The 17,181-nt window shown below is 38.3% G+C and overlaps 1 protein-coding gene across 4 annotated transcripts in view; it reads left to right on the top strand.

Annotated features, from left to right (window-relative positions):
* The window catches only part of PPFIA2 (PTPRF interacting protein alpha 2), a 393,655-nt gene that overhangs the window by 293,207 nt on the left and 83,267 nt on the right, over positions 1–17,181 (top strand). For all 4 annotated transcript variants that reach the window (XM_058673335.1, XM_058673333.1, XM_058673332.1 and 1 more), the window contains 6 exons: positions 2,867–3,013; positions 4,153–4,287; positions 9,667–9,750; positions 10,019–10,150; positions 11,289–11,351; positions 16,075–16,166. In XM_058673335.1, the coding sequence (XP_058529318.1) occupies positions 2,867–3,013; positions 4,153–4,287; positions 9,667–9,750; positions 10,019–10,150; positions 11,289–11,351; positions 16,075–16,166 (653 nt within the window). The remainder of the gene's footprint in view (positions 1–2,866; positions 3,014–4,152; positions 4,288–9,666; positions 9,751–10,018; positions 10,151–11,288; positions 11,352–16,074; positions 16,167–17,181) is intronic.

The raw sequence follows: 17,181 nt of genomic DNA, 5'->3' as shown, positions 1-17,181 counted from the left end.
CACTTCCCTATAGCATGAGAAATCCAACCAGCCTGACTTAAAAAAATATGTTTCTTCTACTATGAGCCACTTACAAATCTATATGATTTAGTAATTTATTCAGTGATAGTAACTGTTTTCTTTTAAAGCAGTAGTAATTATGCCACTGAAATAACCAATCTTTAGCAATTCTTTTCAATAACTAAGATGTGAAAATCATGTACTTTAAGCAGGTATATAATCAAATCCCAGATACTGCTATTGTTTTCCTGAATACTAAGTTCCTAAACTACACTCACTACAAAGCCTACAGGAGTGCCCTCACGTACAGAGCAAAATACTTCATATTTTAATGACATGATTGGTTTTTTATTTTTCTTTAATTCAACAGACATTTGCTACTTGTACCATGCATAAATCACACTGTGCCAATAATGCTATATAGTATCAAGAAATTAACTTTTCAAATCATTCTAGCATGAAACATGCAGTCCCATAGACTTTTTAGTGATTACAGTTTAGGAAGTTATAATTCTGCAAATCAATTTTTTTTTTATTTGAAAGGCAGGTTTACAGAGAGAAGTAGAGACAGAGAGAGAAAGCTTCTATTTTCTGGTTCATTCCCCAAATGGTCATAATGACTAGAGTTGAACCAATGGGACACCTGGAGTAGAGAGCTTTTTCTAGTTTTCCCATGTGGGTACGGAAATCCAAGGGCTTGAGCCATCCTCCATTGCTTTCCCAGGCCATAAGAAGGGAACAGGATCAGAAGTGGAGCAGCTTGGACACCACCCAGTGTCCGTATGCAAATCTGGCACAGCAAAGCAGAGAAATAGCCCATTGAGCTACTGCACCAGCCCAATGTAAATTGATTTTGACCTTTTAGAAGTAGAGTGAACTGATTCAAGGGATACAGTGCGCATATTAGGAAAAAGAACAGAAACTATAGTCTAATCGGGCAACCCCCACTAGCCCCATCAGGCCTGCCCCCAGCCCTGGTTCCTCATATGCCTGTAGGCGCAGCATACTGGGCCAATCTGTCCCAATTCCCATTTGGTTTTTATAGACACTAATGGTTACTGCAGCCTAGGTCTGCCCAACTGACCCTGCTATCCAGCCCACATTTATGTTGGTAAGTGCCACCACCTGTTCAGCCAGAACTATTCCCAACCCTAGTTCTCATGCTCATTGGTGGTTGCCGCAGCCTATCAGAGAGGTACCCACAGTTTTCCTAATAGGCCCACTTTCAGCCCTGGATCTTGCACTTTCCAGGTGGTTCTTCAGTTTAGCTTGAAAGGACTTGCCCCCATTCCCCTATTGCCCCCTATTGCTAATGCTGCAATAGTCTAACAAGCTTGTACTTTTGGTCCTGCATGCACCAGTGGTTATGGTTGCTTAGCCCAGCCTGGCTCTCCACCTACACCAGCTCATTTGCAGGCCAACAAGTATTGTAAACCTGCCTAACCTGTCTTCCCCTGGTCCCAGTTCCCATGCTCAGCAGTGGGAGCAGCGGCCCAACAAGGGATTCCTTGCTACCCTCCTACCAGTCTGGCATGGCCTGTCCCAACTCAGCATTTGCTGGTGGGTACTATAGCCCAGCCAGGCCTGGCCTGCTCCAAGTCCTGGCCCTAATATGAACTGCTAGTTTTGTGGCTCAACCTGGCCTGTCCTGCTCCCCATCCTGGTTTTTCACATCTGCCAGACAGTGTCATGAACTGACCCAGTCTGGACCACCTCCAGACCTGACCCACATATATGATGCCAGGTACTATAACCTGGATTGTTCTATGCTGCTCCAGGTCTTGATTCTTGCGATCACCTGCAGGGACTGAGTCTGACAAAGGAATTCCCGAAGCTCCTTTTTACAGGTCACCTTCCAGTGGCAGATCTTGCACACACCGGTGGGTGCTTGGTCCAGCTTGACTTAGCACACCTCCTGTCCTGTCAGGTACAGCAGCATTGCCTGACCAGCTCACTCCCACTCTGGCTCTTACTGTTGAGTGCTACAGCCTAGCCATGCCTGGTCTGCTGCCAGATCCAGCTCTCACATAGTTAACCAGGTACCAAGACCTACCCCAACCTGTCTTTTATGCACCCTCGCTGTTGCAAACACCACCAAGTGCTGGAACCTAGCCCCTGGCACACCCCACACCCATGCCAAGATATACTGCAACCTTGTCCAGCCCAGTTTGGCATTCCTAATCCAGCACTCACACTCACCAGTGGGAACTGCAGCCCTGTGGAGGCATCTTCTTAGCTCCCTGAGCAGGCTTTCTCCCAGCCACAGATCTTGCCCATGCTTGTGGTTGCTCTGACCCAGCCCAATACAACTTATCACCTGCCTTGGCTTTTGCCATCAGATGCTGCAGCCTGACCTGCCCTAGCCCACCCCCAATTCCAACTCTCACTGGTGGGTGCTGCACTCTAGCCCTGTGCAGTTGACCCCAATCCCTGGCTGTCATGGAAACCGGTAGGTATTACAGCCTAGCCTAACGTGGGCCATACTCCATCCTGGCCCCAGCACATGCTAGTTTGCTAAGGTTTGGCCCAGCCCTACTCAGTCCACCCCAACCCACTCCACCACCACCAAAAACCAGTCCACACACTTGCTGACAAGTGGAGCAGTCTTACCTGGCCTGGCCAACGTCCAGCTCTGACTCATGTGCTCACGATTCTTAGAAGGTAGAAAGCTTTTGGTTAACCCATGATGAAAGAATTCTGGCTGATAAGTTGAATAAACTCACAGGAACTCTTGCATTTCTTCTACTAAATGAATGAGTACTAGTTCAAGAAAACCATAGCGTTTATATCTTTTTCACCTGAAGAACAGGACAAGAATGTAAACCATCAGATGACCCAATTTGAATTATTGCTATTTTAATTGTAGGCAATGGCACAAAAGGAAGATATGGAAGAAAGAATCACAACCCTTGAGAAGCGTTACCTCAGTGCTCAGAGAGAATCTACCTCCATACATGACATGAATGACAAACTAGAAAATGAGTTGGCAAATAAAGAAGCCATCCTACGGCAGGTTCAGTATCTCCATTCTGGTCTGTATATGTGTATTATCACCACACTCTCATAAATCATGGAATAAATAAAAGGATTTCTTAGCAGATGACTGTCTCAACTTCTGAAATTTAAAATGTTAGTAAATCATCATATGCTAACATTCAATGTCCATTTCATCCTCTAGAAGACTAAAAAGGTATTTTTATTAGTAATAAGATTAGTAAATATTATTTACTTTTTATTTAGACAAGACCTAGGAATTGCACTGCACTGTTTACACCATTGGTTTATTTAACTCTAGCCATCACTAGTAAGTAGGTACGTTTATTGTACATAGGACAGAAGTTTTGAGGCATGAACATGTTCCCAAAATAGCCTATTGAGTAAATTATAGGACTAGTATTGTAAACCAAGTTTATTGGACTGAAAATGTAGGCACCATATCTGACTGATTTGGCAGAATCTGAATAGACAAAATTATTCCTATATGCCTCAGCATTGTCTACTGGTTTTCTGCTTTAGCAGAATATTTGGAGCAGAATTTCCACCACTGCTTCCCCCATGTTGTGACAGTAGTGTAGTCCTCCATAAACCATCCTAAGTCCATCATTCTGCTACTTAAGTGCATCCTGACATTGTAGGTATGGGCAGTGGCAGAGAGTCCAGCATCTTCTTATCAAGATATAGTAAACAGTTTCATTGTAAGTCCATCTTTGTCTGGAAGTAGAGAGGCATACTGCATTGTATCCTCACATCTGGATATGACATTGCCTATTACACAGTTACCATGCCTCCCATTAAATGAAAAGCCATAAAACAAAATCAACAGAGAGAAAAATATATATTTTGTTGTCACAGTACAGATTAAGTCTAATAATGAACTGCATTCCATTTTCCCAATTCATACTTATTAGGAATTTCATTTCTTTTTGCTGCCAATGCTAGGAACTTTTCTAATTTCAATGTATGATGTTACTAAGGGAAAGGCATACGTACTACATGGCAACATAAGGGCATTGTCACTTAGCACATCCAAATGCAGTAGCAGCTGACTCTGTCTAGAGTTGTGGCTGAGGTGTGACTACCCTGCTGACCGCACCGGTGATGTTGCTCCTTCCCCTGGCCTTGTAAGTTTCTCTGTGACTGTTGTTATTTCAGATGGAAGAGAAAAATAGACAGTTACAAGAACGCTTGGAGCTGGCTGAGCAAAAGTTACAGCAGACCATGAGAAAGGCTGAAACCCTACCTGAAGTAGAGGCTGAACTGGCTCAGAGAATTGCAGCCCTAACCAAGGTACTACACTAAAACAACACTCTGTCACCCCACAGGTAGAAATCACTGATCCTTAACATGGGACTCATGAATATTCTTTAGGCACAATTTGTGTTAAGTTTATCTAACCTTCACATATTTGTATAATATTTAACGGCTCTTTTTCTTACTGCATATGTTTTATTTATCCTTCATCAAGTGATCGCTACAATCAGGTGGATGATCTGGCTGCCTTTTTAAACCAAACAAAATAAACTTTCTTGTCTTTGCTATGGTTAATTTTCACAATATTTTCACATAATAATAATCATGGTAATAAACATGTACATGTGAGACCTAAGAATTTCTCAGACTTCACATGAATTTTTTTTTTTTTGCTGTTAGAAGCATAGGTAAATAGTTACAGTGTTTTAAAGTATGTTAAGTTATAGTAGGCTAAGCTTGCTAGAAGTTAAAAACTAGTGTTGTAGATATCTAAAGCCATTAAATACGGAGAAAACAGGTTTGTAATTTATTCTGAGAGAAACAGGATCAATATTTTGAGACTTGTTCAATGTTTTCCTCAGGTGTGTAGCTGCAGACTATCTGTGTATACTTCAGTGTTAGGAAACCATTATACTGTTAAAGGATTATCTGATCTATTTCAGTTTAATGGAAATAGTATTGCTTCAAAATGTATGTATATATGTTTAATGTATGAATGTCTTTATGTTCTTAGTATGAAAATCCTGATTTTTGTCAATAATAACAGCATGTTTGACTTCATATTAATACAAAAAGACACACATCTTAGATAATCACACAGTCATCGCTCTTTTCTAACTTTTTAAAGACACTGTAAGAAATGGGTAATTATGTAAACAAACAAATGTAAATTTTGGCTTTAGGGATTGTCCAGCACAATGGATGCAGCAGTGCCAAAGTAACACAAACACACACACACACCTGCCTGCACTCATGCCTCTGCTGTCCTAAGCTGTAGATAACTGAAGAACCATGTGTCTCTTGGCACGCCTAACAACAGGGTTTCACCATCAAGTCTCATCTTGTGCAGATTGCACATCTGCCTCCCCTATCACCCTGACCCTCAAGAAAATGTCGATTTATCTATATGTTGGTTAAAGCAGAAGAATTAAGCAGACAGTGAAAAAGCCATACAGTTGACAAAGTAAAGCAGGATTAGGAAGCATTGGAACAGCTGGCTTTCTGTAGAATTCTGGAGTAACCAGCTACATGGAGTATCAGTCTGAGATTTGGATCATTCTGTAGCCACAGGATATGCAGGTATATCTCCATGACAATTTCACAAATGGCTGATTTCTAAGACAAAAATGAACTAACCACTTAATTTGAAAAATACTGCCTAAATTATGGATAGCAATCCAAACATGTTAGTAATATTCGATATTTTTTCTTGACAACACCAATTTAATGTCTGTAACGTGAATTGTAATATGCATCTTTAGGCTTACCAGTTGAAGAACTTGAAGAGCTTTTAAAGTGTTAATCTCACTGATTGTCACTGTTTTCAGGGGAGTTAGGTGAGTGACTAAATAAGAAAAACAACTTGTAAAATTTTAGTATAAAATAATCATCAACATTATCCTGAATAAAATACCAGAAAGTATGAATTCTCTCCAGAGAAGCAATTTGGAATTCAACAAATATTTGGTAAACTCAGAATAAAATATTATTAAGATAATGTATTGGTTTATAGGGCTTTAGGATAAAATTTCTGAGGATATTTGACTTATAATATTAAAAAAATCACTAAGTGTCATATGTTAATACCTGTTTCTTTTTTATTCTCTGTAACTATTATTTTGATATATTATTTGTGAATCTCCCCCCAAAATTCTTGATTTTCTCTTAGCATTTTCTTGATTTTCTCTTATTGCCAACAATCCATTTTCTCTAGCACTTTCAATTTTTATTTGGTCAGAAATTTTTTATTCTTCTTAAAAACTTTCAATTTTTTAAATTCATTCTCCTTCATTGTCCCCATCTTATCTTTTGAGTGAATCGGTATCAATAACTTATTTCAAAGAAATAATTTAATATTGCCACAAAATTTAATTCATAATATAAACTTAAGTGCTAAGATTTTATACTGGACTTGCTTCTCCCTCTACTATTTCTAAAAAGATTTGAGGGCCCGGAGCGGTAACCTAGCTGCTAAGATCCTCATCTTGCAAGTGCAGGGATCCCATATGGGTGCCGGTTCTAATCCCAGCAGCCCCACTTCCCATCCAGCTCCCTGCCAGTGGCCTGGGAAAGCAGTGGAGAACGGCCCAAAGCCTTGGGACCCTGCATCCATGTGGGAGACCCGGCAGAAGCTCCTGGCTTCTGGCTTTGGATGTGCTCAGCTCCAGCCATTGCGGCCACTTGAGGAGTAAATCAGACGGAAGATCTTTCCCTCTGTCTCTCCTCTCTGTATATCTGCCTTTCCAATAAAAATAAATCTTTTTAAAATAAGATTTGAAAAATCACTCTTTTATTTGTTCTGCCAATAATTATGGCTTGCATGTTTTCTTGTTTTCTGTTCTCAAGGACTCTGGAGAGATCCTAAGACTGTCCCGTTTTTCCTTTCAAATTTGATTAATATTTCTCTGTTACTGATGATAATTGTCATTTTATGGTTTTTTAACCTTTTCTTAGTAATCACAAAAATAAAGGGATTTCTTCTTAATTTAAAACTAGGCCCCAAATATCATGTTTTATAATCATTTCAAATATTTTATTTGGGGTATGTACTATAGGCAACTATATTTTTCTTTTTTTGCAAGGGCTCTCTTTAATTTCTTCTGTTTCTGCATATTTTCCTCCTGTTCTCAAAGCTATTTTAGCATCTACCATGCTCTAAATCTCCAGCTCGTTTGAGTTGTGTTTATTTCAAATTTTAGATTAAAACCAAGATAAATCCAGTTTTCTATCAAGAAGCATAAACATTGCAGACTGTTCCCTTAGGATCCTTGTATTTATATCATGTGCTGCTCTTGTAGTCTTCACAAAGCTAACTTTAACATACATGAGCGGTGCTGGTTGAAAATTTTTCTACTATTTAGAAATTATATATCTGGATTTATCCTTTGGTTAATTTCCTCCATCGTGTGTGTGTGCGTGAGTGTGTAGCGAATGTGTAGATAGAACTCATTTAAAACATTTTGGAAAGTCAAAATTGTTAATGCTCATAGATACAACTGAAATATCACTGTAGAAATTTTATGCAAGTAAAAAGATTTATTTTGGACTCCCAGTTTTATGATTTCTTATGCCTATGTTTATATTAAAATGTATGGTCCTTTAGCAAGAAATAATTCATCTTGATTTCCATGAGGTATTTCATTTATTTTTAATGCCAGTAAAAAATAGCAGCAATAACAGTAATGAAAGAATTTTTGTTTTATATTTCAAGTTAATTAAATAATATTTCGTGTGTTTCTAGGTGTTAAGACAAAAACAGGTAGAAATCTTAGACATTAAAAACTTGTATTTTTAAAAGTGCTGAATGTTGAAAAATTCATAACTTGATTGTAATACCACTATGTGACTATTAAAATGTAGCTTAGAAATATAACTGTTTATGAGTTTATGAATTTAAACTATATCTCTTCAATAGTATTTTGATACATTTACTGTGTTTGTAACAAAACTCTGTTTTAAATGATATCATAAAGCCATTTTATGCTATTTAGAGATCATGCTACTTTTATCGTTGAATCAGCTTGAAATCTGAGGAAGACCTGGCAAAGAATTGTTTTCATTTCTTCATTACCTTCCATATTTGTGCAATTAGGATGTCAGGAAGTCCTATGAAATGTAATTATTAAGTTTTAAATTGAATATGCATACAAGATTTGATTTTGAATGTTTTATTGATTAAATGGGAAATTTTTGCATGAAAATAGTACACAGGTATGAGTCAATACATGAATAAATTATTTACTGTGACTACTTGACATGTTTTATTGTCATAATTTGCATAAGCAATGAACTATTTTAGAATAAATTTAGAAAATGTGATAGAATATATTTTAGAGTTAAAATGCATCTTGCAAAAGGTTTCTCTGATGATGTAATTATTTATGATTAAAATTCTGGTGAACCTTTATATGCTATCTGTGCATAACATACTAATATTATTCAGCTTTGGAGTGGACCAAATGAATTCACCAATGAATTTTCTTGTCCTCAAGCCGTTATTGTTGCCTTGATAGTTTTCATTTAAAATTTTAGTGAAACTTACATCTGAGAATATGCTGTTGATTTCTAGGCCAATTCTCATTGTATTCAAAGACCAGAAGTCATCTCATAGTTCATAACTGTTTTGGAGGGAAGATCAATGATGCTTCAATTGGGAACACTCATAAAAATAAATCCTTGGGCTTAGTTTTTACTCTGATTTATACAGAGCAAGAGTTATGATCAATTTTATACCAAATTTACTCAATGAGTCATTGTCTAACATACCCCTTCACATCAGAAGTCAGTCTCTATTACTTTTGTATGATAAACAAAGCAAAATGTAATACTTTTAAAAATCTATGAGACATATTCTAGTGTTTGGTTTCTCATAATCCCAGTCATTACATGATTTTCAGAGTTGCTTTAATTCACTCTGTAATAGTGTTTCATTGCCCACCATCACTAACTTTCCATATTTAGGTTAACAGCTTTTTATTTAACATATCATTGACTTTGATTTATAACCATCAAGTACATCTTATTCACCAGACGTCATGTGGTTTCCACGTAAAATTCTGTCTATTAAAGTATTAAATTTGCTGTCACTTTTCTTTTAAGCATTCTGTGCTATGTTCTGTTCAGTGTGTGTCTTTAGTTCTGATTTTTCAATTTTGTCCCTTTCCTTTTCCTTGACCTGTTAGTCTGATCCAACCTCTTCTACCTCATCTGATGATTATCAATATGTTATGGAAGCTAAACTACAAGAAATGATCTCCATACGTAGGAAGGTAGTCCTACTGGACTTTACTTTCTATTGCTAAATAGAATCCATCTAAGTTTTTATTTTCATTTATAAAAATTTTGTTACTTTTGTTTATTGATAATCGACCATCTGTGCAGTTCAGTGCTTCAGGAGCTTAAGATTGGACAATGGCAGGTTTGTGTTCAAACCATGCACAGTTTGCATGTTACATTTGGCTGATTTCATTGCTCATAAATAACTCCAATGTTTTGCTGATGCTTGGATGTAACAGGCCCCTGTAGCTGACACATTTCAAGCAATGCTGTTCAGCTGCCTGTTTAAAGAAAGTTTATTTTTTGAAAACTATGTTTGCAATTGGTAGTAGCTTGCTTTACATTTTATTTCAACTTCTTTACAGGAAAAGAGTTAATCAGATCTTACATTCCAGGTGCATTCTTCTTATTTCCTAACAGGCTGAAGAGAGACATGGAAACATTGAAGAACGGATGAGACATCTAGAAGGTCAACTGGAAGAGAAGAATCAGGAACTTCAAAGAGTATGTACAGTAAATGACCCACCTTACTTCCAACTGCGCCTCAGTGTTGGCCCGTAGCCCGCTTATGACAACACCACCTTTTGAATAGTGGGCCAGAGTCGGAATCTTATGGACACCCTACTCATTTTAAAGAAAAGAAAAACTTTCTAACAATTTAAAATAAAATTAAATCCAATATAAAACCAATAGATTTTTGAGAACAAGCTTGCAGAATCTTTTTTTGTCTTTCCTTTCTTATTTGTTTTTATTTACTTTTCCTCGATAACAGGCTAGGCAAAGAGAGAAAATGAATGAAGAACATAACAAAAGATTATCTGATACTGTGGACCGACTTCTGACTGAATCCAATGAACGCTTGCAGCTGCACTTAAAGGAAAGAATGGCCGCCCTAGAGGAGAAGGTAAAAGCGCAGAGACTTGCATGAGCGTTTAGCAATGTTCTTGTGATGGTGCTCGTTTTTACTACTCTGCCCGTTGCTATGATCAAATAATCCTTTACCTTCCTGACTTAAAAAAATGTCTGATATAATCTTAGAAATGATTGATTTACAAACATGTATAGAATGAGTTTCTAATAAGATTGCATGATTATAAATCTTTCATATTACTATGCTCAAATAAGACAAACATGTGACATATTTGTCTTATATTTGGCAATGAAAATACCTTTCTCCTATGCAGAAGAGTTATGAGACAAAAAAAATAAACGTTTGGGGGTTCATTGATATCTTGCTTTGGACTGTTCGTATTTTTAACATGACTAATATCTACTGTCATTCAAAAGCCAAACTGTGAGTAAGTTTATATCATCGACAGCACTACTGTAAGTGCCTCTGGCGAGTTCAGGAACCCAGTATTTTCAGCTGCACTTTTACAAAAAGCAAAACAAAAACAGGCTTCCCTAAGTTTACCACTTGATTTGTGATTACATATATGTCTTATTGATAGTTGGCAGCTACATGACCATCAAGATGTGTGAGCCAGAGCAATTTCAGAGCATTAATGTTGGTAGGGACTAAAATCCAGGCAGACAAATTATTTCGAAAATTTAAATTTTTTACTTTAGCTAGACATTCTCTCCTGACACACAAAAACGATCAAAATAAGAAAATAAAACAAAATGGCAATTGATTTACCCATTATGAAGCCCTAAGTCATTTTTTTTCTCATGTAACTCCAAAAATAAGATTACCAATAAATTATTACACTATTTAAATTTAACTACAAATTTGAAACCAGTGCATTATTTTGAAAGCTGTTTTGTAATATTATAAGAAAAATACAAACTTTTGACAACATTAATATTTTTATAGCAAGGGTTCTTTCGATTAACCCATGATGCAACTTATTTTCACATGCCTTTATTACATGTAACATTGGTTTCTGATCATCTAGAATTTCATTCTTATTTCTCTGCTAATTCATCTGTTGTTAGAAGCTGCTAATTCTGTATTTGAAAGTAGATATTTAGAAGTTAAATCTTAAAAGTCTTAAAAATATTTAATATGTTAATTATGTATGCATTTTTCTTTTTTGTAGAATGTGTTAATTCAAGAATCAGAAACTTTTAGAAAGAATCTTGAAGAATCATTACATGATAAGGTATTATGGACTTGTACATTTTTAAATTTTTTCAGTTCTACACTGATGAATATTTTGTTTTAAAATGAATCTGCTAAAGATTCATTTTCAGATGTCATCCATTTGAAGCATATCTAACTAGTACATCATGCTTAAGAAAAGTGTGGGTATATAGAGAGAGAATTTTTTACACAAGTTTTTATAGTCCAAACACTAAAAAGCATCTCAACTTCAGAAACTGCCCTCACTTTAGCTTAAAATCACCCCTGTTCTTTCAAGGATACCTATTTTGGCTTCTAGCATGAAAAAAAATGTCTTGCTTTATGATTTATGCAAATGAGAAACCTACCTATTTTGGCATATTTCAGGCAGATATATTGAGAAGATATTATGTGTAAAATTTTGAGAAGTTAGGTGTTTTCAACCATAATAATCATTCAAAAGTAGCTATAAAATCTGAGTAGAGAGAACACACAGTTATTAGATAATCAGGATACAGGGTAGAGGTGCTAGTGGGAATCAACTGAGTCAGGGAGGCAATAAAAATTGTCAGGGAGGAAAACGAACATGCATGGCTGCCGAAGACATCAGTGAGCAGGCCTTGGTTGGCTCAGCGTGGGGCAGAGACCTGGCCTAGCCTGTCCTATACCTACCCTGGTTCTCATGAGCACCAGTGGGTGCTGGATTCTAGCGTAGTCTGGTGCATCCCGTGTCCCACATACATGCCAAAGGATTCTGCAGTTATATCCAGACCAGACTGCACCCCCCACCTTGGCCCTCTAGCTCTCCAGTGGGGATCACAACCTGGCCACCTGGCCAGGGTGTCCCCTTTGCTCCCCAGCCAGGCCTGCTCCCCACCACAGATCTCACACATGCCAGTGGTTGTTCTGTCCCAGCCTGGCATAGCCCCCATCCATTTTAACCTTTGCTTTGGATGCTGTAGCCTGGCATGACCTAGCCAGCCCCCAGTCCCAACTCTCACTGGCAGGTGCTACACTCTGACCCTACTCAGTCAGTTCCCATCTCTGGTTCATGTGAACCAATAGGTGTGATACCCTAGCCTGGCATGACCTGCACTCCAGCCTGGCTTCTGCACTCACCAGTGGGCTGAGAGCTGCTCAGCCCTACCTGGTCTGCCCCCTTCCAAAACCAACCTAGACACTTGCCAATGACTGGGGCTATGTTGCCTAGCTTGCCTGACTCCTAGGTCTGGAACATGTGCTCACCAGTGGGAGGTATGGCCCAGTAGGGGAGTCTCCAGGTTCCTCACTCAGCCCACTCCCAGATCCGGATCTCACATGCTGTAGCAGGTGCTAGGCCCTTGCCAGGCATAGCCTGCCCCTCCATCTGAACCTTTGTATGAGCTGATGGATGTTGCGGGCCAGCCCACCCTACACCCTGTTTTAGGATGCACATACAGGTGCTGCAGCTTGGACCTACCCAACCTATTCTCAGTCACAGTACCCGTGAGTGTTGGCAGGCTCCATGTTCACTCCTAGTTCAGCCAGTCACCACCCCAACTCTTGAGCTAACCAGTGGGATTTGTATTTTCATAGGTTTGGGCCCACTTCTCCCCCACAGAGTCTACCCCTGGGCCTGTTTCTTTAGAATAACACTTTAGCAAGTTCTTGGAGACTATCATGATATTTACAATTAGAAATGGGAATGGCATTCTACATTGAGGATGGCTCTTATACAACAGGACAGAAACAGCAAAGAAGATTAAATCTTTAGAAATTTTCCATCACTGATATGTGTTTTAAAAAAAAGCAATTTGGGCAGATTGTGAATTTGGGACTTGGTATTGTTATGCTGTGGGGTGTTATCCAAAGTTCTGTGTGCTCCTGGCAAGATTCCCCAGAACCCACTCCCCCACCCACAACTCAGACCTGGGAGCTGGAACAATCTGTGCCAGCTGTCAGCACTCCTAACCAATTCACACTCTGCAGAGTTGTCATGCTCATCTTCCAAGAGCGCACAGGCTAGTTGGGACCTCGTTTCTGAACTATCATCTCATAGAGCTGAACACATTGGTCTGGTGCTACCTCTTTCTCCTCAGATCTCCACCCAGTTGTCATGACTGTCTGTCTCGCAACAGCCAAAGCCCCAACCTGCTCAAGCTCTCCTTTCAGTGTTTCTCCCTATCAGGTACATCTCAATCATGAAGTTCCTGGAAGTGCCCGTGCACCCCTTCCCTCTGCTCAGCTCCTGGTGGCCTCCTCTAATCCCATGAACTTAAAAACCATCTACACACAGAGCAGTTCCAAATTTAGGTTAATTACTGGGTGCTCAAATGTGAGGGACTTCATAAATTCCTTTGCAAGCTCATTACTGCAATTTTATCTCAAATTTGACATATTGGTTTCCCTCTTCAGTTCCCTGGAAGTATCACCTGAACTAACCATCTTCTGCAGCATTTTTCCTCAAAAAATGCTAACTTTGGGGCTGGCATTGTGGTTAAGACAATGCCTGTGATACACATATCCCATACAGGCACTCATTTCAGTCCTAGATGCTCCAGTACCAATCCAGCTCCCTGAAAATGAACCTAAGAGAGCAGAGGAAGATGGACAATGCTGCAGACAGGGGCTTGGCCCACTACACCAGAACACCAACCTCCTATAGATGGATCTCTTTTAAAAGAAAATCACACTGGGCTCGGCAGTGTGGCCTAGTGGCTAAGGTCCTTGCCTTGATCCCATATGGCCGCTGGTTCTAATCCCGGCAGCTCCACTTCCTCTCTGTCTCTCCTCCTCTCAGTATATCTGACTTTGTAATAAAAATAAAATAAATCTTTAAAAAAAAAAGAAAAAAAAAAGGAAAATCACACCTATAACTTCTCTCAGTTACTCAGGTTTAAAGTTTTGGCAATGTTTTTGATACCTACATTTATTTCACACCCCATGTCTAGTACAGTAGCAAGTCCTGTTAGCTCTACAAAATTTGTCACACTCTAGCCATTCTCCCCGTGATATCATTTTAATGAAGACATTATTCTCTTGCCTGCATTTTAGCAATATGCGTAGCAATCCCTTGCCTATGTCTAAACTCATCTCACAGTTTATTCCCCAATCATTAGAATTATCTTGTATCTGCCCTATTCAAAAATCTTCTAATCATTTCTGTCTCACTCAAAGTACAGGTCAAAGGACTCAAGATGGTTTGCAGTGTCTTGTAGGACTGCTCTTCCTGAATCCTGTAGGGATCTGTTTCAATTCTTTCCTCACCTGCCTATGTCCTTCTTTCCATTAGGCTGCATTGGACTCCACTCCCCATCTCATCAGATGCACTTCCTCTGAGGCATTTACTCTTTCATTATTTCTGGATGTGATGCATTTTCTTAAGATATTGTTATTTGCTTCCCTGTCTTTTCTTTAGGACTCTACTCAAATATCACTATATCAAATAAATACTCCCATGATTCCATTATTTGATCCTTCCTAATACGTCCTGTAGTCACCATGTCCTGTCTGCATCTTGCTCACTTTCCTGAAGATTGTAAACCACACCAGAGAAGGAAGTTTGTCACTTCACTGCTTATCATCAATGGCTGTTAACAAGAGGAATTCAGTGCATTTTCTGTGTGTGTGTGTAAATAATGAACAAATGAATTAATAAATCCCAAAGGAACTATGAATATTTTACACAACATTTATTGGATTGCATAACTGTTTTAAATATAATATGACAGCTAAATAATTTGTTCAGAAGAGATAGATGCTGATTAAATAATTCTTTAAAAAACATAAACATTTAGAGTAGGATGTTGGTTATGAGCATAAAATCAATAGGTATGAAAAATACTGAAAAGACCATGCTGAGAAGTATGGTGAAAAGAGGTGAATGAAGCAAAATGGTAAGGGGAAAATATAAACAGAAAATCTGGAGGGGCACATTCACATATTTACAACAGCTGAACATTTAAATCATTAAGCAAAGAGGTTAATGATAGTAATACTTTGCAAAATCTTCAGAGGGAAAGGAGAATGTTTTGCGTGTCATTGTCTTGTTTTGTTTACTTGGTACACGGTAGCTGCGTGTGCTAGTTTTTCAGATCTATGTATTTTAATCAAAATATTTTGACTGCAAATCCATCACAGAATTTTTTTACCCATTAAAACAAACTTTAATGGGAAAAAAAACCAAAAAGAGCATTTAGGATTAACGATTAACTGACAGCCTCTATTCTTGTAAAGGTACAGGCTGAAACTAATATTGGCTAACATGCAAAGATTGTCAAACGTACAAATAATTGTTCCAGTAGAACCTGATAATCACATTGTTATGTTTGCTTTTGAAGGTGCTAATCTTTTTCTTATCTTTTCTGTCCTGTTCTCTTTCTCCTTAACCCACATATCCCTCAGACCAAGAATGATGAAAATGTTTTGTTTACTGCATAAGACCCTTTCCCTGTTTTTAAAACTAGATGTGGGTTTCTACTCTGGATTTTGAAGCAATGTTTACTTAACAAATTCTGGTTTTAATACTCAGTAAATATCCAACTATTTATTGTTTGTGAATGCTAGAGAGTATAGGTAATTTTTAAAATTTCTCTTTACATATTCATTGCTGGTGAAAAATTCAGGAATATCTTACTGTCATATCTAGTAATCTCCACTAAAAATATTTGCCAGTTTTCCCTCTTGAACTACTCATTAAATTTGGTTTATCATAAAGGAATATTGTAATAATGGTTGGCAAATGCATAATATCTGATAACCACTTTTTTCTTGTTGCTCTCTAGGAAAGACTAGCAGAAGAAATCGAAAAGCTTAGATCTGAACTTGACCAATTGAAAATGAGAACTGGCTCTTTAATTGAACCCACAATATCAAGGTAATTTTAGTTTGAAAGTTTATTTTAAATATCCACTTAGAATCTTTGTAAAGTCCTCAGAGTTTCTTACATCATCAGCTAAAATAAGTAAATACTTCCTACGGCTCATAAGTCATTTAAAATGACTTATTTTTTAAAATAAGTCATTTTTTAAAATGACGATTTTTTAAAATGTATTCAATTCAAAAATCAGAAAGAGACAGACAGACCAAGAGATTCCATCCCCTAGTTTACTTTGTAAAGCTCTGTAGTGGCCTAGGCTGAACCAGGAAGCCTGACCCTCCATCCAAGTTACCTATTTGGGTGGCAGGAAATCAGCTACTGAGCCATCTGCTTTGAGGGTATATGGTACTGGGAAGCTGGAATAGCATCTGGAGCTGGGAACTGAACCCAGTATTCCAGTATGAGATGTGAACAGGCATCTTTTTTTTTCTATTCATTTATTCATTAATTACATTGTATTACATGACACAATTTCATAGGTACTGGGATTCTCCCCTCTTCACCCCAAACCCTTCCCCCATGGTGAATTCCTTCACCTTGATACATAACCACAGCTTAAGTTCCGTTGGGATTCCCTGATTACAAGCTCACACCATACAGAGTCCAGCATCCCACTTGTCCAGTCAAGTTCAACGGCCTCTTAGGGAGGCCCTCTCAGGTTTGAAGGCACAGCCAGCAGAGCGTCACCTCGATCAATTAGAAGCTCCAACATATCATCAGCAACAGTCCAGGTACGATGAGACTGGTGCAGAGTCTACTGATTGACATAGTCCATCTTAGAGTTTCCCCTTGTCCAGTTTTCCGCTGGAAGCATATAGCTGAGGTGGTTGATTGATCTACTCCATCTTCCATCTTTTCTTGGTTAATGTTTTGATTCCTCCATTTTGTTCAGGGGAATCCCCAAAGAAACTTTGAGGTGTTCCCAGTCCAGGCTCCTACATGCACTACTAGTAAGCACAATACCCACCACAGTCCGTCACTCTGATCAGCTGGTGGTTGTATCCCCTGGGTT

Source organism: Ochotona princeps, chromosome 15, assembly GCF_030435755.1.
Source record: "Ochotona princeps isolate mOchPri1 chromosome 15, mOchPri1.hap1, whole genome shotgun sequence".
NCBI classification, from domain to species: Eukaryota; Metazoa; Chordata; class Mammalia; order Lagomorpha; family Ochotonidae; genus Ochotona; species Ochotona princeps.
Note: the sequence above shows the minus strand (reverse complement) of the source record. Positions and strands in the feature narration are given on the sequence as shown.